General features: G+C 38.8%; 1 protein-coding gene across 1 annotated transcript in view; it reads left to right on the plus strand.

The window, feature by feature from the left end:
- Positions 1–27,251, plus strand: part of NUBPL (NUBP iron-sulfur cluster assembly factor, mitochondrial) — a 260,487-nt gene that overhangs the window by 51,224 nt on the left and 182,012 nt on the right. Inside the window, exon 4 of the mRNA XM_007180692.2 lies at positions 7,242–7,332. Within this exon, the coding sequence (XP_007180754.3) occupies positions 7,242–7,332 (91 nt within the window). The remainder of the gene's footprint in view (positions 1–7,241; positions 7,333–27,251) is intronic.

Here is a 27,251-nt window from a genome sequence, read left to right on the forward strand (position 1 = left end):
CAGCCTGAAAAATGTGCTCTTTATTATTTTTGAAAACTAGCCAATTAAGGATGAGGAAGTAGATCTTTACTGAGGTAGCTCCTCTGACACTAAAAGAGATGATTGTGTCCTGTCTGCTCTTGGCTTTACAAAAATTACATTGTTGGGTGATTGAATAACTTTGTCATGAAAAAGCTTATTTTCTAAATCAGCGTTGGCAAACTATGACCTGTGGACTAAATCCTGCCTGTATTTGTAAATAAAGTTTTATTGGAACATAGCCATGCTCATTCATTTACATGTTGTCTGTGGCTGCCTTGGTGCTACAATGGCAGTGTTGAATAGCTGCAGATCAAATGATCCACAAGGCTTAAAATATTTCCCTTTTCTTTTTTTTGACATCTTTATTGGAGTATAAGTGCTTTACATTGTTGTGTTAGTTTCTGCTGTATAACAAAGTGAATCAGCTATACGTATACATATATCCCCATATCCCCTCCCTCTTGCATCTTCCTCCCTCCCTTCCTATCCCACCCCTCTAGGTGCTCACAGAGCACCGAGCTGATCTCCCTGTGCTCTGCGACTGCTTCCCACTAGCTATCTGTTTTACATTTGGTAGTGTATATATGTCAGTGCCACTCTCTCACTCTGTCCTAGCTTACCCTTCCCACTCTGCGTGTCCTCAAGTCCATCTCTACGTCTGCATCTTTATTCCTGTCCTGCCCACAGGTTCATCAGAACCTTTTTTTTTTTTTAAGATTCCATATATATGTGTCAGCATACGGTATTTGTTTTTCTCTTTCTGACTTACTTCACTCTGTATGACAGACTCTAGGTCCATCCACCTCACTACAAATAACTCAATTTTGTTTCTTTTTATGGCTGAGTAATATTCCACTGTATATATGTGCCACATCGTCTTTATCCATTCATCTGTCGATGGACACTTAGGTTGCTTCCATGTCCTGGCTATTGTAAATAGAGCTGCAGTGAACATTGTGGTGCATGACTCTTTTTAAATTATGGTTTTCTCAGGGTATATGCCCAGTAGTGGGATTGCTGGGTCATATGGTAGTTCTATTTTTAGTTTTTTAAGGACCCTCCATACTGTTCTCCATAGTGGCTGTATCAATTTACATTCCCACCAACAGTGCAAGAGGGTTCCCTTTTCCCCATACCCTCTCCAGCATTTACTGTTTGTAGATTTTTTGATGGTGGCCATTCTGACTGGTGTGAGGTGATACCTCATTGTAGTTTTGATTTGCATTTCTCTAATGATTAGTGATGTTGAGCATCCTTTCATGTGTTTGTTGGCAATCTGTATATCTTCTTTGGAGAAATGTCTCTCTAGGTCTTCTGCCCATTTTTGGATTGGGTTGTTTGTTTTTTTGATATTCAGCACATGAGCTGCTTGTATATTTTGGAGATTAATCCTTTGTCAGTTGCTTCGTTTGCAAATATTTTCTCCCATTCTGAGGGTTGCCTTTTTGTCTTGTTTTCCAAGATTTTGGATTATCTTTACTATCATTACTCTGAATTCATTTTCAGGTGGACTGTCTATTTCCTCTTCATTTGTTTGGTCTGGTGGGTTTTTACCTTGCTTTTTCAGCTGCTGCGTATTTCTCTGTCTTCTCATTTTGCTTAACTTACTGTGTTTGGGGTCTCCTTTTCGCAGGCTGCAGGTTCGTAGTTCCCGTTGTTTTTGGTGTCTGCCCCCAGTGGGTAAGGTTGGTTCAGTGGGTTGTGTAGGCTTCCTGGTAGAGGGGACTGGCTCCTGTTTTCTGGTGGATGAGGCTGGATCTTGTCTTTCTGGTGGGCAGGGCCGCATCTGGTGGTGTGTTTTGGGGTGTCTGTGAACTTATTATGATTTTAGGCAGCCTGTCTGCCAATGGGTGGGGTTGTGTTCCTGTCTTGCTAGTTGTTTGGCATGGGGTGTCCAGCACTGGAGCTTGCTGGTCATTGAGTGGAGCTGGGTCTTAGTGTTGAGACAGAGATCTCTGGGAGAGCTCTCACCGATTGATAATTACATGGGGCCAAGAGGTCTCTGGTGGTCCAGTGTCCTGAACTCGGCTCTCTCACCTCCAAGGCTCAGGCCTGACACCTGGCCGGAGCACCAAGACCCTTTCAGCCACATGGCTCAGAAGAAAAGGGAGAAATAAAAGAAAGAAAGCAAAAGAAAAAAAAGGTAAAATAAAATAAAGTTATTATAATAAAAAGATACAAAAATAAAAAAATATTATTAAAATAAAAAAATTTTAAAAAGTAATTAAAAAAAAAAGAAGAGAGCAACCAAACCAATAAACAAATCCACCAGTGATAACAAGCACTAAAAACTAAACTAGGATAACCAAATAAATCAGAAACTAGTCGGTTGCATACAGCAAACCCCAAGTCTACAGTTGCTCCCAAAGTCCACTGCCTCAATTTTGGGATGATTCGTTGTCTATTCAGGTATTCCACAGATGCAGGGTACATCAAGTTGATTGTGGAGATTTAATCCGCTGCTTCTGAGGCTGCTGGGAGAGATTTCCCTTTCTGTTCTTTGTTCGAACAGCTCCTGGAGTTCAGCTTTGGATTTGGCCCTGCATCTGCATGTAGGTCACCTGAGGGACGTCTGTTCCCGCCCAGACAGGACCGGGTTAAAGTAGCAGCTGATTAGGGGGCTCTGGCTCACTCAGGTTGGGGGGAGGGAGGAGTACAGAATGCGGGGTGAGCCTGCGGCAGCAGCAGAGGCCAGCATGACGTTGCAGCAGCCTGAGGCGCGCCGTGCGTTCTCCTGGGGATGTTGTCCCTGGATCCCAGGACCCTGGCAGTGGCAGGCTGCACAGGCTCCTGGGAGGGGAGGTGTGGATAGTGACCTGTGCTTGCACACAGGCTTCTTGGTGGCGGCAGCAGCAGCCTTAGCATCTCATGCCTGTCTCTGGGGTCAGCGCTGATAGCCGCGGCTCGTGCCCGTCTCTGGAGCTCATTTAGGCGGTGCTCTGAATCCCCTCTCCTCGCGCACCAGGAAACAATGGTCTCTTGCCTCTTAGGCAGGTCCAGACTTTTTCCCGGACTCCCTCCCGGCTAGCTGTGGCGCACTAGCCCCCTTCAGGCTGTGTTCACACAGCCAACCCCAGTCCTCTCCCTGCGATCCGACCTCTGAAGCCGGAGCTTCAGCTCCCAGCCCCCACCCGCCCTGGTGGGTGAGCAGACAAGCCTCTCGGGCTGGTGAGTGCTGGTCGGCACCGATCCTCTCTGCGGCAGTCTCTCTGCTCTGCCCTCTGCACCCCTGTTGCTGCGCTCTCCTCCGTGGCTCCGAAGCTTCCCGCCCGCCCACACCCTGTCTCCACCAGTGAAGGGGCTTCCTAGTGTGTGGAAACCTTTCCTCCTTCACAGCTCCCTCCCACTGGTGCAGGTCCTGTCCCTATTCTTTTGTCTGTTTTTTCTTTTTACTTTTGCTCTACCAAGGTACGTGGGGGAGTTTCTTGCCTTTTGGGAAGTCTGAGGTCTTCTTCCAGCGTTCTGTAGGTGTTTTGTAGGAGTTGTTCCACATGTGGATGTATTTCTGATGTATTTTTGAGGAGGAAGGTGATCTCCACGTCTTACTCCTCTGCCATCTTGAAGGTCCTCTCAAAATATTTCCTATAATTTGGCCCTTTAGGGAGAATCATGCTGATCCTGCTTTTTATCTAAGTCTTTTGTAGACAGATCATGTTCAAGTTATGGTGGAGGTTTATGTGGTTCATATTTTTGTGTTTAACTTTCCATTCTGCTTCATTCTAAGAAAGAATACTTAAAATCATTTTGAGTGTTAGTTTCCAGCTTTCTCATCAAAAGTAGGTATAATACCACCTTACAGGGTAGCTATGAGGAATCAATGAGAAATGTAAATAAAATCCTTACCAGAGTGCCTGGCACCCCGGAGGAATTCAAGTGGTGGGGAGATATAATCAGGGAAAGTCTAGGTGTCTATTTGGGTGATTTAGGATGGCATGTTTTTAGAGATTCTGATTTGTCCACAGAGCTGGCTGTGGAAGCCTAGTTTATGCAGGTTCTTAATATAACATTGCTGATTAACTTCCCTCCATCCTTTTCTTCCTCCCTCCTTTCCTGTGTCCCTCTTTCCCTTTCTCTTTCCTCTCCTTCTGCTGACCTTTGTATGTTGCAGGAAAAATGGGGTGTGAGAGCCTGGTCATGTCCCAGGTCTTGGGTGAGTCTCTGGGATGGGCCACCAAGTGAGAGTCCTTGACTTTGTGCAGGAAAAAGTTCAAGAGCAAACGAGCCATAGTAAAATGAAAGCAGGTTTATTTAGACAGAGACACACTCCATCTTAGAAGGTGAGAGATGGCCCCAGGACATAGAGTCCTCTTGAAAAGTGAGTGGTGCTGGGCTGTGAGGGGGTGGTTAGTTTTTATGGGCTGGGTAATTTCATATGCTAATGAGTGGGAGGAATATTCTAATTTCCAGGAGTTGGGACACCACCTACTTTTTGGCCTTTTACAGTTGGCCTTGGAACTCTCATGGCACCTGTGGGTATGTCATTTAGCATATGCTAATGTATTACAATGAGTGTATAATGAGGCTCAAGGTATACTGGAAGTCAAATCTTCTGCTATCTTGGGCCTAGTAGGTTCTAATCAGTTTTGGTCATATCCTTTTCTTCTTAATGGTTGTGTAATTTTTTTAATGGTTGTGCCCTGCCCCCTTTCCTTCCTGTCTCAATACCTTTCTCTCCTCTGTTTCCTTTTTGGTATATGTAAGCACTGGTACTAAATTTAGTTGGTCAGTAGAGACTTGTAGAGTATGTAGAGAACCTAACACATAGAGGATTTTCCATTATTCTTAGTTCCATTCTCCAGGAAATAGAGGAACTCCATCATCTTGTGATCTCCCTCCCTGCCCTCTTTACTCTTATGTGATAATGTGTAGTAGCAGCTATCTAGGTATATGTAAAATCCATTCCTACCACAGCAAATTTTAGGGCAGGTCTTCAGTTTTGTCTTACCCCATGATGCCAAGGACTCACTTTTAGACAAGCATGGTTTTCTTCTAGAAGACAGGACAGATAGATGATAGATAAACTCTCCCTAACATTTTGAAGGAAACTTGAAGATCTAGTGATGATAAAATTGACCCTAGCAGTCTTCCATTGCAAGCACCCACTTAGTTGTTTTCTTGTTTCATGAAAACATAAATTTAAATGTACTTGACAGGTATTTTTAGAAGATTAATTTGAAAACTGAGACCTAACCCTTTCACGTTATTTTAAAACAACATTAATATAAATGAGAGCAAGGAAAAAGAATCTTAGAATCTTTTTTGTTTTTATTGGCATTATTATTATTTTCTGGTTGCATTAATTTTGTAGGTGTCACAAGAAAAGCTATGGAAAAGAGGTGATAGTTATAACATTAGCAGACCCATAGATAATAGTTAACAATTATCCACATTTCTTAAGGTTTTAGGCCCCCTCATTTGAAAATGTTTTTATCTGTAGTGAATTTAATTCTATTTTTAATTCAACTAAATTCTTTTCTTTGTGGTTTAAAAAGGAGTTAAAATCAGTGAGAATTTCTCAATGAATGTTCCTACCTTTTTAAAGCTACTGACTGACCTAAATTTAGTACCAATGCTTACATACATCAAAAGGGAAACAGAGGAGAGAAAGGTATGAAGATCAGTAGGAAATGAGGAAAGAGAAAGGGAAAGAGGGACACAGGGAAGGAGGGAGGAAGAAAAGGATGGAGGGAAGTTAATCAGCAATGTTATATTAAGAACCTGCATAAACTAGGCTTCCACAGCCAGCTCTGTGGACAAATCAGAATCTCTAAAAACATGCCATCCTAAATCACCCAAATAGACACCTAGACTTTCCCTGATTATATCTCCCCACCACTTGAATTCCTCCGGGGTGCCAGGCACTCTGGTAAGGATTTTATTTACATTTCTCATTGACTCCTCATAGCTACCCTGTAAGGTGGTATTATACCTACTTTTGATGAGAAAGCTGGAAACTAACACTACAAATGATTTTTTTTAAGTATTAAACCCAAATTTTATATATCACCATTCTATTAAAGGTAATGTGTGCTTCCTCCTTTCTCATTTATTTTACAGTAAGCTGAGATTTTTGGTAGAGGGAGATATTAATCCCAATCCTCTGTGAGTCACACAGGGACATTAAATGATTTTCTTAGAATTGCAGTTTGAGTCACTGTAAAGTTAGGGACATAAATTTGAATGTACCTTGTTTTGTCTATTTATAGGAACCAGACAGTGAGGTTTAAAAAGTAATTTTGTATCTGGAAATAGGTAGATAACATGGAAGATGAGAGATTGTTTAGTTTAAAAAAATTTTTTTTGAGAGGTTAAGAGTTTTATCTTGCCAGGATACAGGGAGAGAGCAGGGAGAGTTGTATGTCTTGGGGAAACATAACTCAAAGGCATATAGTTAGTATTAGCATTCTGTTTGCTTGTATATGAGAAAAAACAATAACATTGATTTAATCTGTGAAAGAAGAAAGAGCAGTGGGGGGGGGTGGGGGGAGAAGAATAAAAAGACATATTTGGAAATAGTGAATTTTGTTTGTCTTTCTTTGTTAACCTGCTGATTAACTGTCAGCTAGTGAAGAGACCAGTCGGGATATTCTGCCCTTGGGCAGCTGGGTGGATCATCAAGGAAAACAGTTTTAGTTGTTTATGAATTCTCTGGAAGACTTCGGGTTTTTAACTGTGACTGGCACGTAAGAGGTTGTCCCTGTACTATGTCTGCTGCTATCCTCGTTAGCATTTCCATGCCAGATTTGCATCAGCATTTCTCACTTGCTTTAATTATGGTCTTGTTTCTATGCTTTTTTTCTTTCATTTTGTATTCTTTGGTGTGTTAGATGGTCTTTCCAAAAGTTAATGCTCCTTCTTGCTGGGGTTATGTTTGCTGTTGTAAACCATTATTTTAACATTGTGTGCAAGTAATTTGTTAGTTTTCAGATCAAAAGGTCTTAGTCTGTTTGTGAGTGTATGGGAGATCTGAACCACAGTGTTTAAAGTGGATGCAGTGGATTTCTTTAGTCAGTTATCTAGAAGAGATTAGTAAACCAACAAACAATATTTACCCTGAGCAGTTTATGTTCTTTTACCTTACTGTTGCTTTGAAAGTTTAGGTTATGATTTTGGAATATTTTGCAAATTGTCTTTTCTGTAGTCAGACCTGCTGTTTTTGTGCACTTTATCTTTGATGAAGAGTGGGGAAAAATCTGACGGTAAATTCTGTTTTCTTACAGTCAAAGGCTGTTGGTTTGCTAGATGTGGATGTGTATGGCCCTTCTATTCCGAAGATGATGAATCTGAAAGGAGATCCAGAGTTATCACAGAGTAAGTAAAAAAGAGAGAAGCAGTATGACAACAGTTACACTTCTGTTTAGTGCCTGCGGAGTGTCAGGCATTGTGTCACGCACCATGTGTACCTTATACACACTATAATATAGTAATTCCGAAATCAGATGCGGGGCCAGACTGTCTGGGTTTAAATTCTGACTCTGTCACTGATAAACTGTGTCGCTTTGAATGAATTGTTCAACCTCTTCGTGCCTCAACACCCCCATGTGTAAATAGCGTTAACAGTTGTACTTACCAGACAGAATTGCTGTACATAATCGCTCAATTACGAAGTTGCCGTTAAGTGTAGTCCGTTCAAAGCACAGTGCTTGGCACCTCGTAAGTGGTCAAAGTCAGCTCATCATCCTCTCTGTATATAAAAATGTGTGAATGTATGGGGGTATTTGAATAGAAAGTATCTAATATATTTGTGCTAGAAGAGCTGAAAATTATTTTCTCTAATCAGATATCTGTTACATTTGTCTTAAAGTGTTTTTGAAAAAACCATAGAACTTTAGTTTCTCTCCCCAGCCTTCCCTGCCATCAATAGGACAGAGTAATTTTTTGAGTAAATCTTTAATATTTACTGATCTTGTTATTATATTTTCTTACAAAGCTATTAAATATAAAGCTTTAAGAACAAGGAAATTCTGTGATCAAAAAATGAAAAATTGGAACAACTGGTAACTCTTCTTGAAGAATAGTTTTCAGTGAAATTAATTTATTAAAATTTATTTCTAATTATAGTTAAGAGTATAAAATTGAATAATTTCTTTTGTTTCTTATTAGACCTTTTATTGTCCATGAATCTAGGACAAAATGCCTGTATTTAATGCAGGGTATTTATTGGATTTTCTGTGTACATAATAGAAGTTTTTTTTTTTTATCGTTGTCATTAAAAGTTAGGTAATTAGACATTGTCTGCTCTTTAAGGTGCTTTTGTTTGTGCTGTAGTTGTTGAAATCAGTTACAACGTTAAGTTCTGAATAACCATTTATCAGATAATAAGGATTCTCCCTATCACTTTGAAGGAAACTTGAGGCTCTAGTGATGATAAAATTGACCCTAGCAGTCCTACATTACAAGCACCCACTTAGTTGTTGTCTTGTTTCGTGAAAATATAAACTTAAGGAAGCTAAGTTATTCTAGTTTCTTTGTTCTTTGCCCTTTTAGTGGAGTGCATACTTAGTTTGCAAATATGTGCCGTGAGGCAAAATGTCAAACTTACACAAAGAAGGAGTAATGAATTTGTGTACTTTAAATGATAGACTTGTTATATCTATCTCTTGATTAAAGTAATGTGAAAACTAGTGCCTGTAGCACATGAGTGATAGCAAAATGGAGCCCTTGGTGTCAGTTTTTTCTTAAGTAGTCTGTTCAGTCTATGCCAATGTAAATAGTTGAAGTGAACTTTAATGTCTTTCTTCTTGTTTTACTGAAGCTGTAATATTAAATTTGATGTTTGCAAATTGGCTGCTATTAAATAGGCTTTCTGGTAAAAATGAGCTATTGGAAATCTTGGAAAACCTGAGAATAATACTTTTTTGTGTGTTGACAAGCTGATCTTAAGTCCCCAGAAATAAACTAAATGATTAAGGCATTCACTTAAAAGAATGTGGATTCTTGAAAGCCCATCTTATAAATTGTTTTTTTGAATCTTAGATAAACCTGCTAGCATTATACTAATTGGCATCATTTTGACATTTTTACATTTTTGTCAAGTTAATTTATCCTGTATTACTCTCTATTATAGAAAACACAGTGCACCGTGGAATTATCTAATTAACAATAAGAAAAAAGATTTGTTTTCAGCAGTTCAGATTTTGTGGAGATAGAATGGTGAGCAGAATCTTAGCTTTATAAATGTTCCTCTGTTCCTGGACTTAGCTAGACAACCATAGGGGCAGTGGGACTTCAGGATTGTCTTTTTCTCTTCATTATTTAAGCAGACATATGGTCATGTAGTTTTGGTCAACTTGTTCATTTTAAAACTCCATGTTAAGGTTGACAGATTCATTCTCATATATTTTTTCTTTTTGAGGAGACTGTAGAGAAACCACACTTCTTGTACTTACGGTATTTTAGCCTGATTACCAAGGGAAATTTTACATTTGATTCTAGAGAAGTGAATTCAGTAATTGAAGAAAAATTTAAGTTTATAATAGTTTTGGATTTCTTAGGTTGGGAATATTTCTATCAGCTTAAAATGACAATAGTGATTTGTCTATGTTAATATGCAAAATTATGGTAATGGAAAGTCTAGCCAGTTTGTAGAAAGAGTAGTGTACAAAACCCTCAACAGGTTGACATTATAGTGGCTGCAAGTGACCAGTTGCTTTGGGAACCTAATGGAATTTAGAATAAAATCCATATGTAGTTTGAGAAATTATCATCTAAGTGTGGATTAACTTTTTTTTTTTTTTAAAGAACAAATACCAGTCATTTTTCTCTTTTTTAACTTTCTAGATAACATAATATGCAGATTTCAAAGTACAGTCCTAGAAATTATTGACTAGAAAGGTTTTAAACTGAAATTGCGAGTGAATATTAAATGGTGGTTGCACACAGAAATGTATTGTTAATTCGTTAATGTAATATTCTTTTTTTTTTTAAGTAGATTTTTTAAAAAATTAATTAATTAATTAATTAATTAATTTATGGCTGTGTTGGGTCTTCGTTTCTGTGCGAGGGCTTTCTCTAGTTGCGGCGAGCGGGGGCCACTCCTCATCGCAGTGCGCGGGCCTCTCACTAGAGTGGCCTCTCTTGTTGTGGAGCACAGGCTCCAGACGCACAGGCTCAGTAGTTGTGGCTCACGGACCTAGCCGCTCCGCGGCATGTGGGATCCTCCCAGACCAGGGCTCGAACCTGTGTCCCCTGCATTGGCAGGCAGACTCTCAACCACTGCGCCACCAGGGAAGCCCTGTAATATTCTTTTTTGTTGAGGATTTTTCACTAAGTTTTCTCAACTGACTTTTACTGGTAGGAATCTGCTTTCTTTCACAGTTTTGTGATGATAAATCACCTTCAGAATTCTTGTGAATTTTTTACTACTTAGTTTTACCAAACAATGTCTTTTAGTGTACTTAGCTAATAAAGTAGGAAAATGTTAAGGCCTGTGGAGAGAGGTTACTAAAATTGAAATGTCAAGTAACTTTATTGAGGATGACACAGTGATTATTAATGATTGACTGTGAGACTTTTTTTTGAGTAGGATTCACTTTTCTTTTGTTGTGGGCTAGAAATTTTGCACTCATGTCACAGTATTCTGCTCTCTGTCCTAAGGTATTAAGTATTTTCCAAGTTTAGGAATGAATGTGTGTATGGGCTTATGAGACAGAGAAAATGTGGAAAATCAGCTTGGGCAAATGACCTTTAATAACAGCACTCATCTCCAGTAAGAACTACCAGGAAGTGACTAAGATTTCTTTAAGATAATTTAAGTGCATAAAGAATGAGAGTGAATTCTACTCATTCCTGAAATTACCTTGTTTCCTTCCAAGGCAGAGAGTTAGGGGTGTTACTGAAGTTATTGACATGGATGATTAAATTCTGATCCAGTGGTTGGAGCTCCCAAAGCTTCTCATTTATAATTTGCTTCTTCTGGTCATTGTCTTGTGGACCCTTGGGTTTCATCTGACGCTGGAGTTCCTCTGATTATCTTTGGGAAAGATTCTGGGATGTATTCCATAATCACAGTGTTATAGAAATAACTTTTTTCTTGCTGCCTTCCTGGGTTTTGTTTACAATCTCTTTTATACCTAGAATATTAAGGCAAAGTGTAAATCAGGGTTGAAGGATTCTTATAAAGTTTGGTTTGCTCTGGCTTTAGGCACTTTTATCTTTAAAATATCTCAGAGATGAGATCTGTTCTTTGAAGAATCCTATCACCCTACTTTATCAAGACCAAAGTCCATCCTTTGCTTATTGTTTCTTGCATGGGTCATTGAGTAGGCTGAACTAAATACCTTTTTAGTGTGGTAAAACCCTTTTCCTTTTTTCTTTGACAGTCCTGAGCTGAAGAATAGGCAGCCTCTTTTTGGAGTTCTACTTGCTCTGCTGCAAACCATCTTAGCCAGGGGCTGCAGCAGATGAAGTCATTGAAGAATGCTTTATTTATCTACAGAACAACTAAGTGTATTTTAGTAGCTATTGCCTGTTAATTTTTGTTTTCTTTCACAGGATGGCAGCAAACGGTGTTGACCGGATGTATCTGTGTATATGTCAAATAGTCCTTACATCTTTGAGTTTCTGATTAGCACCTGCCCCACGACAAGATTGGTGTCCTTTTATGCCTCCTTCACTTTTTGAGTAATATCAGAGGGCTGCCCTTAAGATGTGTAGATTAATAGGAGGGTACATTTGTAATGTGGCTATATCTTTCAAGGCTATTTATACTTCATATTCTCTTTTCCAGTCTAGTTCCAGACTGGAAAAAATGTTTGTTTGTTTGTTTTCTTATTTCCTAATCTTTTGATCATATTTAATGTTTCTCAACATTATCAGCACATTTTCAGTATCTTCTCTCAGATGAGAAAAATTAAAAGAAGCTTACTACTGTTAGGTATTGTGAGCGGAGATAGCTTGCAATTTTATTTATAATACTCTATTTTTACTTACGTAGTCTCTGAAATTTTTGCGTTTTAAAATAGAACCCATTATTGCTGATTCATAGTTACAGGAATATTTTAATAAAACATATGCTGCTTCCCCCCACCCCCCTTTTTTTTTCTTTTTGGGCTAACAGGAAAGTAAAGCATTTAGAAAGGAAAGTAGTTCGGTGAAAGCAGGATGTAAAATGACTTTTGAAGGTGGAAGATTTGGGGAATATTCATCCGTGAATTGGGAACTCCATGGGAAAAGGCAAGAGGTCATTAATAATGAAATTATACTAAGAGGCATGAAAAGTTCTGATTGTCTAGATTTGGTGAGGCTAGCAAGAGAGAAGAGAAATTAGACACGCTACCAAAAGAAAAAAGCGATGAAATAAGGCATCTTTTTCACTTTCCTTTTGGACTTCCATTCTGGATTTTGTCTATGTGGTATGCGTTTATACAGGGTATTGGATTGAAATGACATCTTGTTCATCAAGATTGGATAGATTTTGTACACCCATGTTTATAGCAGCATTATTCACAGTAGCTAAAATGTGGAAGCTACCCACGTGTCTATCAGTGGATGAATGGTTAAGCAAAATGTGGTATATACATACAATGTAGTATTATTCAGCCTTAAAAAGGTAATTCTGACATAAGCTGCAACATGGATGAACCATGAGGATGTTATGCTAAGTGAAATAAAGCCAGTCACAAAAAGAGAAATACTGTATGATTTCCCTTATATGAGGTACTTCGAGTAGTCAACTTCATAAAGACAGAAAGTAGAATGGTAGTTGCCAGGAGCTTGGGGGAGGGGGAAATGGGGAGTTATTGTTTGATAGGTATAGAATTTCAGTTTTATAAGATGAAAAGAGTTATGGAGAGGGATGGTGGTGATGGGTGGACAACATTATATTTAATACCACTGAACTGTACACTTAATAATTAAGATGGTAAATTTTATGTTATGTACGTTTTACCACAATTTTAAAAAATGGGAAAAAAAATTGGGTAGATTTGTTCTGGCAATATTATCAGTACTGGACATAACAATACAGGGTTTCTTCGATAAGTGTCTGTGGTATCGACCCAGTGAATCAATCTGTTCTTTAAAAGAGCAATCATTACAGAACTGGGAGAAAATAGAATAGTGATGTTTGATTGGGAGACTTACAGCTTAGCTGTAAACCTCTGATTTTCAGTTTGGAAACTTCAGTAGCCTTCAAGTTGTTAGGAATTGTAGCCCAAAGTTACATTTTCACGTCACGAAAAGTGATAGAGCTTATTATATTCAAAATTCTTAATGCTATTGTTACCTATATTACCGTTTGTAACATTACCAATGTTATAAAGCCCTCTGTGATCTGGTTTCCGCCTTCTCTCTACTTCTACAGGCTCACTTCCAATAAACTTGCCTTGTTGTTTAGTGAACACCAGTCACAGTGGCCTCTGTTGCTCAAAAATGCCACGCTCTGTGCTGAGGACCCTCGTGTGTTTTATTTTCTCTGCCTGAGACACCTTCCATCTCTGCTGTCTTCCACCCCTGCCCCACAACAAGTTTCTACTATCAGGTCTCAGTTTTAATGTTTCTTCTTCCATGACTCCTTCTCTGACTCATCACTCTCCTTATTGCAATTGCAAGGGTAGTTTTTGAATTATCTGTCTTAATTTAAAAACTTTTATTTATTTATTTTTAGAAATTTATTATTTATTTATTTTATTTAGGGCTGGGTCGGGTCTTCATTGCTGTGCGTGGGCTTTCTCTAGCTGTGGCGAGCAGGGGCTACTCTTCATTGCGGTGTGCGGGCTTCTCATTGCGGTGGCTTCTCTTACTGTGGATCACGGGCTCTCGGTGCACGGGCTTCGGAACTCGTGGCACGTGGGCTCAGTAGTTGTGGCTCACGGACTCTAGAGCGCAGGCTCAGTAGTTGTGGTGCACAGGCTTCGTTGCTCTGCGGCATGTGGGATCTTCCCGGACCAGGGCTTGAACCTGTGTCCCCTGCGTTGGCAGGCGGATTCTTAAACACTGCGCCACCAGGGAAGTCCCCTGTTTAATTTTTTAAATCTCCTCTACTAGGCAATACAACATTCACAGAGCAGAGGCTTTCTGGCTTGATTTGTTTCGCTTATGCTTGGTTATATAGTAGATGCTCAGTAAATCTTAGTTGTATAGATGAAGAAGTTTCCTGCTAAATTTCTTGTACATTAGCTGCATATTTTAGTTTCTGCTTTGGGTATGTTAGTAACTTAATTTGCAATCATAATATATATATTTTAATGAACAATATGGACAGTTTTAAGGTATTATCTTAGCAGTTAATCTTTGTGATATGTGAGTGGCTGTCTTATACTACTTTTGTCCATTTTTAGGAAAAGAGAAAGAATCTATATTGTTAAGGCATTTGACTTTTGAGAATTATGTTACATGGAGTGAAATGGTTGCTCACATTGTTTCAGTGTGGTAGGACAGTGCCAGTCTTGCCTCACATTTTAGTTTTGAAATGTTGAGTACAGATCTGCTTACTCATAAGGGGTAGAGTCTTGTGGGGCCTGAATTTGGGCCATGATGGAAAGGACAGTGTCCAGAATGCCAGCTCTAAGACTAAGAACAACCTGAAAAAAGAGAAGGAACTAGTGTCTCAGTGTACACCATCATTCTTTTCCTCAGACCATCCACATTGCCAGGCTAAAATAGTGCATGGACAAAGATTATTATTTGAGTGTATTAGTGTAAAGATCTTATTTGAGACTGTTTATTCTGGAGATTGGTATTTATGATAGGTGTGGAGAAATGGTGAGTGAGGAAGCAGTGATGGTAGGTTTTGATTTTATTCTGCTGTCTCTGAGGTCTTTCAGTTAAGGAAAAGAAAGCAGAAATAGCAGCTTGCGGTTTAATGGTCTTTGGGATCTCCCTTGCAGTGTACAAACCACAAACTTTTCTTGAAGTGGTGGAATGTCTTAAACTGGGTTCCCCAGAAAGCAGAGCCCTGTAGAGTAATAATTTATTAGGGAGTGCCAAACCGGGCTGAGGAAGGAGAAAGGGAGAGAGAGCCAATATGAAAATGCGCTATCTAGCTGGCTGTCGCTAACTGTGACAGCTTGCTTGATTGCATGGGATTGTGTAGACTCCATCTCAAGACAGTGTATCTGGGAGAAAAGGGGAACAATTTATCTAATGGTATCCATCTTGCAGTGACCAAAGGCTCACCTCAGGAGGTATTAATTCACCTGCATTTCTGAACTCTGTATGAGTAAGTCCTGGCAGAGACCTACGGTGTCTGGCGATGTCTCGTCCTTCAACACAAAAGTTTTGGGGTGGCAGGTGAGAGGCACACAGTATATAGGCCTGAAGCAAGGTAGTGTCAGATAGTTCCTCTGTGACACTGGTCAGAGTCCAAGCAGATCTGGTTGCCATAGTGGTGGCTGGAATGAGAGATGAGTGAGGCTAAGAGGGCCTGGGGTGATGCATGTGGGGCTTCTGAAAAATGGGGATGGAGGCAGGAAGCTGAGTATCAAAGTCTAGATCTGAAAATTTGGCTTCTTTATGCTTGGGGTTTATGGGGGACATGTAATGCTGGTTTGTTTTAAGCATAGTAGTATTACGGGGATTGGTATTCTATTAGAAGGGCTAAAAGGGCTAAGTTTTAACTCTTGGTTATAAGATAAAGATAGATCCAGCTGTAAGCCACGTTCTTATTTCAAACAAACAATTGCACAATTTGATACTGTGTGTTGTACACTTGATCCAGAAGCCTCACGTAAGCAAGACTGTTCTTACTGTCAGATTGGACAAGAACAGAAACTAAAAATTGAGATACCGGTCTTAGTCATCAGGAGGACATGAATTCAGATGGCTCCGTTTGAATATTTAGTGGGCACCATAGTCATTAGAGCAACAGTTGGGTTTTTTTTCTATTACAGATCCTGTGGCTGAAAAAGCATACACACGCACATATCTATATACACATATATATTTAAGTAAAGCATCCTTAAAATTTTTGTTACTTGTAGCTTAACTAGCACTGGCTTAAAATAAAAATGTTTGCTGTTAAACTATGCTTACTTTAGACCTACTTTTTAAATTTGCAGTTGTATCAAAAGTGAAATGTTGAAGGAGACATCATTTCCATTTATTTAGCAAACATTTATTGGGTATCTTCTATGTAGTTAGTAGGCATGAGAAATACTTGGTTCTTTGGCTATCAGCTCAAATAAGATTTGATCCTTGCTCTCAGGAGCTTAGAGTAAGACATTAGCTAATGATCGTAAGCATCATAAGCATAAGTAAATGCTGTCACAGAAGTATAAGCCCTTTTTTTGTGAACCCAGAGATGGTGACTCTAAAGTGGGAATTTAGGGAAAACTTCCTGGAGGAGGTGATTTTTGAGCTAACTTTTGAAAAATGGATGAACCAGGAGTTTGTTGTAAGAAGGGGTTGAGGATTGAAGGTGAGAAGGACAGTCCAGGCAGAGGGACTCTCATGTGTTAACAGAATGCAAGTTGTTTGGCATGGTAGAAGTGAAGAGTGTCTGTGGGTGAGTTGCAAGAATAAGCCAGGAAGGTAGGTCAGGGTACTATCATAAATTCCTTCTTGTGCTTGTTTGAGGAGCTGAAGTGTAATTCTAAGGCTATGAGAAGCTATCATGAATTTTAGGGGAGTGACACTGTTAGTTTTGAATTCTAGGATGATCGCTTTGGCAGGATTGTGGAGGAACAGTAATAGGACTAGATGAGAGGTAGAGCCAATTAAGATGCTATTACATTGATCCAGGTGAGATGTAATGAGGCCTGATTTAAGTCTGTGTTAGTAGAAATGGAGAGGGAGGGACCCAACTGAGGTATTCAAGAGATTGAATGAATAGGGTTTGGTAATTCATTGAATATGAATGAGAAAAAGGTCTTTAGGATGGCTTCTGGATTTCTGGGTTGAGTGACTGGATAGATAGTTGTGTCACTCATCAAGATGGAGCAGATAGGAAAAAAGAATAAATTTAAGGAAAACAGTGATGAGTTAAGGTTTATGTTGAATTTGATGTCCAAAGAGAGTTAGTCATCAGGTGATTGGAATGTGTTGAGAGTTAAGGAGAGAGGTTTGGGCTAGAGATACAGATTTGGGAGTTAGTGGTATACATATAGGTGATAGTTGAAGTTGTTAGTTTAGATCAGTGATTCTCAACCAGGAGTGATTTTGCCTCCCCCCCCACCCCCCCAGAGGCATTTGGCAATGACTAGAGACATTTTTGATTGTCACAACTGGGGGATCTAGTAGATAGACACTGGAGATACTGCTAAATATCCTGTAATGCACAAGACATCTCCTCACAACAAATTATTATCTGGTCCAAAATGTCAGTTCTGCTGGAGTTGAGGAATCCTGATTTAGATAAGGTAACACAAAAGAGTTTTAGAGAGAGTCAAGTACGGTATAGGACTGAGGATAGAATTTGGGGGAGATAACGTAAGGTGATCAGAGAAAAACTGAGAAGGAGTGGCCAGAGAAATAGGAAGAAGACAAGGAAAAAACTGCACCCTGGAAGCCAAGGGAGAGTTTTAGGGTGAAGTGGTCAACATTTTCAGAGAGACTAAATAAGATAAGAATTAAAAATTATGTTTTAAATTTGACAGTATGTCCAAGTTTTCAATTTACTAAACTACTATTTTGAAGACGTCCGTGTACAACTTGTGTTGTGCTTCTTGAAGAAATATATTTTATAAAGTATTTATATTTGGCCTTTGGGAAATCAATCATTTGGGAATCATTTATTGAGTATGTCTATAATGGTACTGTGCTGTGCTCCAGGGAAAAAAGATGAGTAAGATGTAAACTATTCTTGAGGCGCTCACAGTGGGAGTGATGGGAAATGTCAGCACACTAAGTACCGTATGAAGCTATGAACAGAGAACCATGCAAATAGAGAGGACCTTCTAATATTTCTGTGATGTAGTCCAGCCAACCCTGGATCCTGATAAGGCTTAAAAGAGCAAAAGACTTGGGCATATTAAAAAAATTAATGGAAAGATTATGTTTATCTTTTTTATTTTGGTGTTAAAAAATGGACATTGAGACTATGGGTGATATCTTCTATCTGTCATAAGCAAAATACGTATGGGATGTTTCATTTATAAATCACAACATAATCTACCACCTTCTACTACCTCTACCCCAAAATAGCCCTTTATGTTTCAAATGTGCCTGAGGCTTGTCTCATTTCTGTAACCTTCCTCCTTCCTGTCTACCCACTTCTGTTTCTTTGTAATTCCAGGCAGAGATGGTAAATGGTAGCTGTAACCGAGGGCTGTGGGGAGTTGGGGGTTTTCTGGAGAACCGGTAAGTTTATCCTAGAGTTGGCTTTTCCTCTTAGCTATTCCTTTCCTCCAAAACAAACCATAGTCCTCTCCCTGCCTCCTAACCCTGAGTTTGACCAGAGGTGAAGTGAGACTTTTTCCCAGAAATTTGTGTGTTTTCATGGTTAACATTTAGATTATAAATCTGTTTACTTCTCTTAATACTCTTCTGACTGTTCAATTATAGTATAATATAGTGCAGTAGTTCCTCAAACTTTTTGGCCGGTGGGGTCTTTTATGCTCTTTTTTTTTGTTTGTTTAAGTATTTTTAATTTTTCATTTATTTATTTTATTTATTTATTTATGGCTGTGTTGGGTCTTCGTTTCTGTGCGAGGGCTTTCTTTAGTTGCGGCGAGCAGGGGCCATTCTTCATCGCGGTGCGCGGGCCTCTCACTATCGCGGCCTCTCTTGTTGCGGAGCACAGGCTCCAGACGCGCAGACTCAGTAATTGTGGCTCACGGGCCTAGTTGCTCCGCGGCATGTGGGATCTTCCCAGACCAGGGCTCGAACCCGTGTCCCCTGCATTGGCAGGCAGATTCTCAACCACTGCGCCACCAGGGAAGCCCTCTTTTATGCTCTTAAAAATGACGATTCCCCCTCAGTTTTTCCTAATGTAGGTTATATTTATTGATGTTTATCAAGTTAGAGTTAAAACTGAGAAATTAAATAAACCTTGTTCATTAATTCATTAAAAGTAACAACAAACTCATACTTCTTAACATACATTTTAATGAAAAATAACTGTATTTTCTGAAGTAGAAAATTAGTGAGAAAAGTGGCATTGCTTTATATTTTTGTAAATCATTTATATGTCTGACTTAACAAAAGACTGCTAGATTTTCCTATCTAGTTTTTCATTCAGTCTGTTGCAATATGTTGTTTTGGGTGAAGCAGATGAGGAAATTCCAGCCTCACACAGACATGTAGTTAGAAAAAGGGAGGCTATTTTAGTAGTCATTTCAAATAAATGTCAATTTTCTTCTTTGATACTACACCAAAATTTGACAAGTAGTAGTTTCTTTGTTAAAAAGTTCATTTTATTGATATAGTTGATTTACAGTGTTGTGTTAGTTTTTGCTGTACATCAAAGTGATTCAGTTATATATATATATATTCTTTTCCATTATGGTTTGTCACAGGATATTTTATATAGTTCTCTGTGCTATACAATAGAACCTTGTTGTTCATCCATCCTATATATAATAGTTTGCCTCTGCTAATCCCAAACTCCCATTCCTTCCCTCCCCAACCCGCATTCCCCTTGGCAACCACAAGTCTGTTCTCTGTGTCGTCTTTCAAGTAAAAATGGTGATCCATGAAAAATATGTCCAGTTAGCTTACAACTCAACCAATTGCACAAGTGCTTTCCCTTGAGAATTGTAATTCAGTGTGCTGCAGAGGTGCTTTATTTGTACTTCCCATTTTGTCACACAGAATTTTAAAAAGATGCGTACTGAAGGGTCAAGATTTAATAAATTAAATAAATTTCACTACTTCATCCAGGACTGGCATTTATGTTTACTGTAGTTCATGCTGGGGAAGAATATGAAGACTACTAGTACAGTTTGGTGCCACTGTCTTGATTTGTACTAAGGTGCCGTCAGTTCTACCCATCATTGCTTTTCGACCATCTGTGTAAAAGTTGACCCAGAGGAAGGCCAAATAACATCTTAGTATTTTTATGAAAACAGTCTTACCCACTTGGATCATCTGAAAGATTCTTGGGATCTCTAGAGGACCAGAGACTGTACTTGGAGACCTACTGGTTTAATGGAAAGTTCTTCAACCAGAAGTTAGAAGTCTTGGTTTCTAGTTTGGTAAGCTTCATGCTTGTTATAGATTTCAGGAAATTATTGACCTCATTTTTTTTTTGTTCCTTTTTTAAAGTAATGTGGAAGTGAGTGCTTTATAAATGAATTAGTTTGTGTCTAAAGTCTGGAAATATTATTTAAATGTGGCACTTTGGAAACAAGTCCTGTAGAGAGTTGAACTAGGTCTTTTCTCTCTTTGTTTACTATATTGGCATTAAGGTACCTGGAATTGATAACCTATTTTTGAAAAACTTCTAGTTAATTTTTCAAAAATATAATACTTGAATATGATCATCATCAACACAGACGCTGCAGTCATGTTAGAATGTAGACTATAAGATACAAAAAATGTCCTCAAGCTGCTTGTAATCTGATTAATAAACGCTCAGAAATAGCAGTATAATGTAGTTTATGCTATCACATAATTGGTTTAAAGAATATAGGAGACCAGAGAGGGCACAGGGAGGTAGAAAATGGCTTTATGAATCTGATAGAATTAAATTGGACCTTAATGGAAACAGGGAAACCATATGAGCCAAGGTGCACAGAAGACACGTCGCACTTCTCAGTGAAGCTTTCCCCTTCCCAAATAGCCGTTCCCAGTTTCCCTCTTGCACTCCCTCGTCCCTTTCTGCGGTTTGGGACATAGTTTTTCTTATACGTCTTAACTTTGGACCGCTCTGAGGCCTATGATCTGTGCTGCTATTAAGACAGGGCGCTGTGGTGGGAAGCTCTTGGGCTTTGGAGTCTCACTGACCCAGCCCCCAATCCTGATGGCACCATTTGCTGCTGTGGGCGCGTGGGCAAGGTCTACAACTTTGAAGGCCGTATGAAAAATAAGTGAGGTCATAAATTTAAAGGGTCTCAGTAAATGCTCACCGCCTTTCACCATTATTGCAAGTAGTCAGTAGCAACAGAGGATGCTTCAATTAAGGTGATAGCATGCTCTGATGAAATTCATCGGTTAGATGGGGATAGCAAAAGAATCATTACAAGGGAGGCAATAAGATATAGAGTTGTTACCGTAGATTTTAGAGTCTGAGAGACTTGGAGTCACATCCTGACTGCAAGCTATGTTATTACCTTTGTTTACTTTGAGCAAGTTGACTTAAACTCTCCAAGACTTAGTTTATTTTTACAATAAATGGGATTGGTTTTAGGAAGATAGTCAGCAAGGCCCACCTACGTATTTGTGTCTTCTTTAATCGAAAATGATTTTGTTCAGCCTCAATTGTCATGAATATCTTGACACACTCTGCCCAGTTCAGGAGGTCCATCCATAGAAAAAAGACTAAAATATTTATTGTCTGGTTCTTTACAGAAAGAGTTTGCCAGTTCTTATTATATGCAATTAAGTTACCTGGAATCAGTTTGATTCTTTTGAGGACAGCTTTTAAACTTCGAGTGGGTCCAGAGCAGCCTTTAGCCTAGGGCTAATTTACCCCAGAACTACTCTGATTCCTTTCAGAGGACTCTACCATGTATTAGGAGATCTTTCCTCTCTGGTTGGTGGGAGCATAGAAACTGTTTCCAGCTGTATGTGATCTTTGGGAACTGCAGTTCTCTGCTGATTCTTTCCTCAGTCCCAGGGAATTTCCTCTCACTCATGTGCAGATGAATACTCAGCTAGAGACTCCTCAGGTCCCCTGTGCAGTTCTCTGTGTTGCTCTCTCCTCTCTGATATACTGCCCTGTAAATTCTCGCTGCCTTGGCTTCACCTAACTCTGAATATTTTTTTCTCAGTTCAGCAGTGTTACTGGGCTTTGTTTGGATTCCCCCTTCCTGTGCTGCAGCCTGGAAACTGCCTCTAGGGCAGTGAACTGGGGCAGTCGTAGGGCTCATCTTTTTGTTTCCCTTCTTTCAAGGATTGTGGTCTTCCTGCCTGTTGCCCTGTGTCTGAAAACGTAGTTTTATATGTTTCGGTCCAGTTTTCTAGTTTTTCAAAGTGTGCTTGTGTTGGTGGGGCAGGGGGGTGGAGTGCTACGGGAGGTAGTTACAGGGTAAATCCTGCTTTTACTTTTTCATGGCCAGAAGCAAAGTTATGTTCATAGCTTTTCTTTTTTCTTTTTTCTTCCTATATACTCTCTAGGAAGTCAGATGAGTCCACAATCTTTACAGTCACCTTTTTTTCATAGCAATTAAGTGCCCTGGCCATTTGTATTAGTCTGGGCTCTTCAGATAAGCAGAACCGATAGGAGGTACAGATAGATAGATGGATAATAAGGAATTGGCTTATGTGGTTAAGGAGGCTGAGAAGTCCCAGGATCTGCAGTCAGCACGCTGGAGACCCAGCAGAGCTGATGGTATATTCTTGTCCAAGTCGAAAGGTGTGAGAACCAGGAGAGCTGGTGGTGTAAATTCCAGTCTGAGTCTGGAGGCAGGAGAAGACTGATGTTCCAGCTTGAAGCCTGGCAGGGAGGGTATATTCTCCCTTACTCTGCCTTTTTGTTCTGTTTAGGCCTTCAATGGATTGGATGAGGCCCACCTACACTGGGGAGGGCAATTTGCTTTACTCAGTCTATTGATTCAAATGTTAATCTCATCCAGAAACACCCTCACAGGCACACCCAGAATAATGTTAAACCAAATATCTGGGTACCCTGTGACTCAGTCAAATTGCCATAAAATTAACCATCACACCATAGGATCTCCCAGTTTTGCCCTTCATCTGATTTGTATAATCATGAATCTTGAAAACAGTAAATGCATTCCCTTTGGTCCCATTTTCTCCTGCTATGGAGATTATTCCTGAGTTTCTAGAGTAATCTCAATCTCATTTCAAAGATCTATTTCCTGGGGTCACTTTCCAACAAAAACGCGGAAGCACTTTTCAAATTATTTGAGAGAGACTGTTTATAAATATGTGGAAGAAGTGTGGGAAAACCACAAGAGGTAGGATAATAACTGTTGATAACAGTTGAGCAGTTACCTCTAGGCCTGAAGAGGTGAGGGGAGGGAGCATATCAAACCTGGAAGGAGGCAGTCCTCGTAGAAACAGCTGTCTTGGGAGGAGCAGTGACACTCGGTAGAGGCACCCAGCCAGCCCAAGATCACCCCACAGAGAGAAAACCAGGAAATGAAATACCCAAACCAACCCCCCCCCCCACCGCCTTCCTCTTTCTGATCTGCTTTTGATGCAGTCCATAGAAGAACCCCTGGGTCAGAGAGAGGGTGAACTGGAGGGGCAAATGACAGATAGTCAGCAAAGTCAGGGGAGCTGGGTTATAGTAACCACCTGGCCCCTCTCCCTCAGAAACAGAGGTGTTTCAAGATGCAAACCTAGGATTTGAAGTGAGAGGAAATCCAACTTACAGATTGTCATCTTTCTGCCTTTTTGTATATATAGTCACTCCCAAGTTATTTTCTCTGTGTGCACTGGAGAATTGATGAAAGCAGGGAAGGAGAAATAATGTTAGATTACCTAATTTGATTAAGGGCATCAGCAGGTCTCTGTTATTTTACAGATAAGGAGAGTGAGATAAAAAATTAATAAAGTTTGCCCAGGGTAATGGGCCAGAATCTAGATACTCCGTAACCCATAATGTATTTGTGCATAAGAAAATTATCCAGAGGAAGAGAGAAGAAAATATTGTATATCAGAGTGTTTATTCGACTTTGAAGCATAATAGTGGCAATTATTTATGTAAGCTGTATTTATATGTAAGCTGTATGTTACATGCATCTTTCACTTTTAACTCATTAATGGACATGGATGGATATTTTAGGCTTAATTCAGTCTTTCTATAAATCATTAAGAAAATCTTGGGGGAAGTGTGAGTCATTCCTTGTTATACACAGAAAGAGAACATTTATTGGATGATATTTGGTAATTATCGGTGAATTTGGAACATTGGGGAAAGAGGCTGCTGCCTTGCATCTTTGGCTATGTGTGAAACTCTCAGTTTGTGAATTTGAAAATAACGGAATCCACAAATATGTGGTGAGTGATGACCTAGCTTCTGTCAGACACCTCCAGTGAGGTAGATTTTGCTGTTTCATGATAGGTCTGTTTATTATAATTTTGAACAAAAATCTGCTTTATTATTTTTTAAATTAATTTTTATTGGAATATATTTGCTTTAAAATGTTGTGTTAGTTTCTGCTGTACAGCAAAGTGAATCAGCTGTTTGTATACGTATATCCCCTCTTTTTTGGATTTCCTTCCCATTTAGGTCACCACAGAGCACTGAGTAGAGTTCCCTGTGCTAAACAGTAGGTTCTCATTAGTTATCTATTTTATACATAGTATCAATAATGTATATATGTCAGTCCCAATCTCCCAATTCATCCCACAAATCTGCCTTCTTATAACTTTCACATGCTTTTACGAGTTCTGCCCTCATGAGAACGAACTAATCTAATTCTTTTTCCTTTCATAACCTGTGAAATATTTGTACACCATGATCAGTTTTTTCTCAGCTAAACAATGTCCGGCCTTCAGCTTTTTCTCATATGAGGCAGTTTTGAGTATGCTTATCATTCTGATTGTATTCCTGGCTGTGGGTCACTTTGTCAGTATCCCGCTTAAATAAGGTTGCAGGATTTGAACATTATTTCTAGGCATATTCTGAAGTGATATAGTGAATGGATTTTTAATCACCTGGTACAAAACGGTGAGCAATACAGTGGAAGAGGAAAAGCAGTGTAATCAGTTCTTTACACTTCCTTACTTCTTTATGCTTATGCTTACCTAATTCTCATGGTATGGAAAGAAACAGCTGGGTTCATCAGATTCTCTTAATCTGTTTCCCTATTGCAAGTCTGTGATTTTTTCCCTAAAATCTAAGTTCCTCAGCTCCAAGGAATAGACAAACTGCAGTCACTGTGAAATACTTGAATTTACACACTGCACCTTCACTTAGACATACTCATTTTCAAAAACCCATTGAAAGTGTGGAATGTTTCTTGGCCTTACAAAGGTCACCCTTTGAAAAGATTAACTTTAACCTTTTATGGTAATAAATAAGGCTGTATAAGTAGCCAGCTGTGGAAGTCAAGTAATCAATAATGGTAGACATGTAAGGTTCTGTTTTACAGAGTTGATTTCTATCATACCTAATTGTTGATTATCATTTGTAAAAACAACAGCAATAAACTAATTTCTCTGTTCCATCTTTCCTGCCAATAAAGTGAATGTAGCACTGTGGCATTGAGTCAGATGAGAAAGATAAGAAAGGAAAGCAGAATCCAATCAGTCAGAAAAGAGATTAGTTGAATCTGAGTATGGCGTACAGAATATCACCAATTTGAAGTAGGCAATTAAATGACATGTTGGGAGGTTGCTTAAAAAAATTGAAGGAACATATATCGAGTTGTAAGCAAAGCCATTGGCTTGAAAAGTCCTAGTACCATTAAAACAACAACAACAACAACACAACAAAACTTAGCATGCTAGCCAGGTAGAACTCTCCTGGAAGAAGCCCCTAAATTCTGTGACCCTGTTTGACCCTGACTGATAATCTGTATCCTTCACCATATCTTGGTAAATGTTCTACTTTATGAAACAAATCAAATCCATTAGTATTATTAACATTTTTGTATTAAGTTTAGGAAGAAATTTTATAATCATTGTGATATTATATGTGTGTATTTGTTTTTAAAGGTGTTAGAAGCATTTAAGAGAATTAAACCTATTAGAGAATGTCATGTTAGCTTTGTAATTTTAATTTGAAATGTTTCTTTGATATTAAACATATTATGTATTAATTAGTATTATTTTAAATGTGAGTGAAAGAAAACCCAACGCAGTGTTAGCTTAAACAAGGTTTATTTCTCTTTCACATAAGATGACGCAATCCATACAGGACTGATAAGACAGTTTCATTCCACAAGGTCTTCAGGAACCAGAGTTTTTTCCCAGTTTGCTGCTACACCATACCTAGGAGGATTTTAATTTGAAAGATGTAAAATCGTTTGGTTAAGTTTCTAAATAGTGTTAGAGCATTCAAGATAATTGGATTTATTTCATTTATTAGTTCTGTTTATTAAATTTACAATTGTTGCTTGGGTATTTAGAATGATTTTGGTAGATGGTAAGGCTACCCTGTCAGGCATTTGTAAGGTTTGAGAGTATCAGATTTATTTGATTTGTAAATGTAGTTTTAAATGTTTTAGGCAACTTAATTTACCTAACTGTATAATTGGAGTTAATGAGGAGATCACACACTATGCACCCGGAGTTGAGACAGCTGACATCTTTTTTTTTTTTTAAATGCTTTTAAGTATACATTGTATGTGGTCAAGGGGGAGTAAATAATCTCTTTAATATTTGCATATCTTTCACGAGACTTTGACAAGTTTAGCTCTTTCCTGTTAGGAGATTCAAATTAAAGCTTCACTTTTTCAGTAGTGATAGTGTTGTCAAAAATATTAGCCATGTATACAGAGGAAGTCTTTAAGACATGAACTAGTTGTCATTGGGGTCAGTCCAGGTAACTGCAAATGTGTGTGAAGAGAAAACCTAACAAAGCTTTTTATGCAGAATGCTGTCTTCATACTTCCTATCCATTGGCTATTTCTTTGAAGGCTAGATATCATAAAAATGCCTATGTCTAAAAACTTTTGAAATTTAATACTATTCCAGGTTTTTGGTTATTTGTTTGAAAACTAAATTATTTCTCAAATTTTAACTTAGCTTTTTTTAGCATGAGTGACATTTTTGAGAAAGGGGCTATCTCAGGTATTGAGTAATACACATTTAAAGTTTCCTTTCTCCTTAGATAAATGATGGCATTTTTCCTCTCCAATAATAATATTTTCAATATCTGTGCCCTGATTTAAAAGATACCAATATATAAAAACTAAACTTTATAAAACTATCAAGTTTGTGGGGTGCTTCTTTGAATAATGAAGAAGTTTTCCTTTATACCAAAGATCTCTGCAACTAGGGAATTCTGTGCTCTCCTTTGTAAGACTTGTTTTGGTTACAGGTTTACATTTGTCTAGTGATTGTGTGATTAGTATCTGTCTGTCCCATAGACTTTATGTTTCATGAGGGAAGATACTATGTCTATTTTTCTTCACCATTGTATCCCTAGTTCCAGACCTCATGCTTGGTATATAGTAGGTGCTCAGTAATATGTTGAATGAGAGAGTGAATGGAGAGAAATCTCTTATGTGGTGAGTGTTCATTGATGCCTTAAAATGAAACTCATTTTTACAGAA

The sequence above is a fragment of the Balaenoptera acutorostrata genome, chromosome 3, assembly GCF_949987535.1.
Source record: "Balaenoptera acutorostrata chromosome 3, mBalAcu1.1, whole genome shotgun sequence".
Taxonomy (NCBI): Eukaryota; Metazoa; Chordata; class Mammalia; order Artiodactyla; family Balaenopteridae; genus Balaenoptera; species Balaenoptera acutorostrata.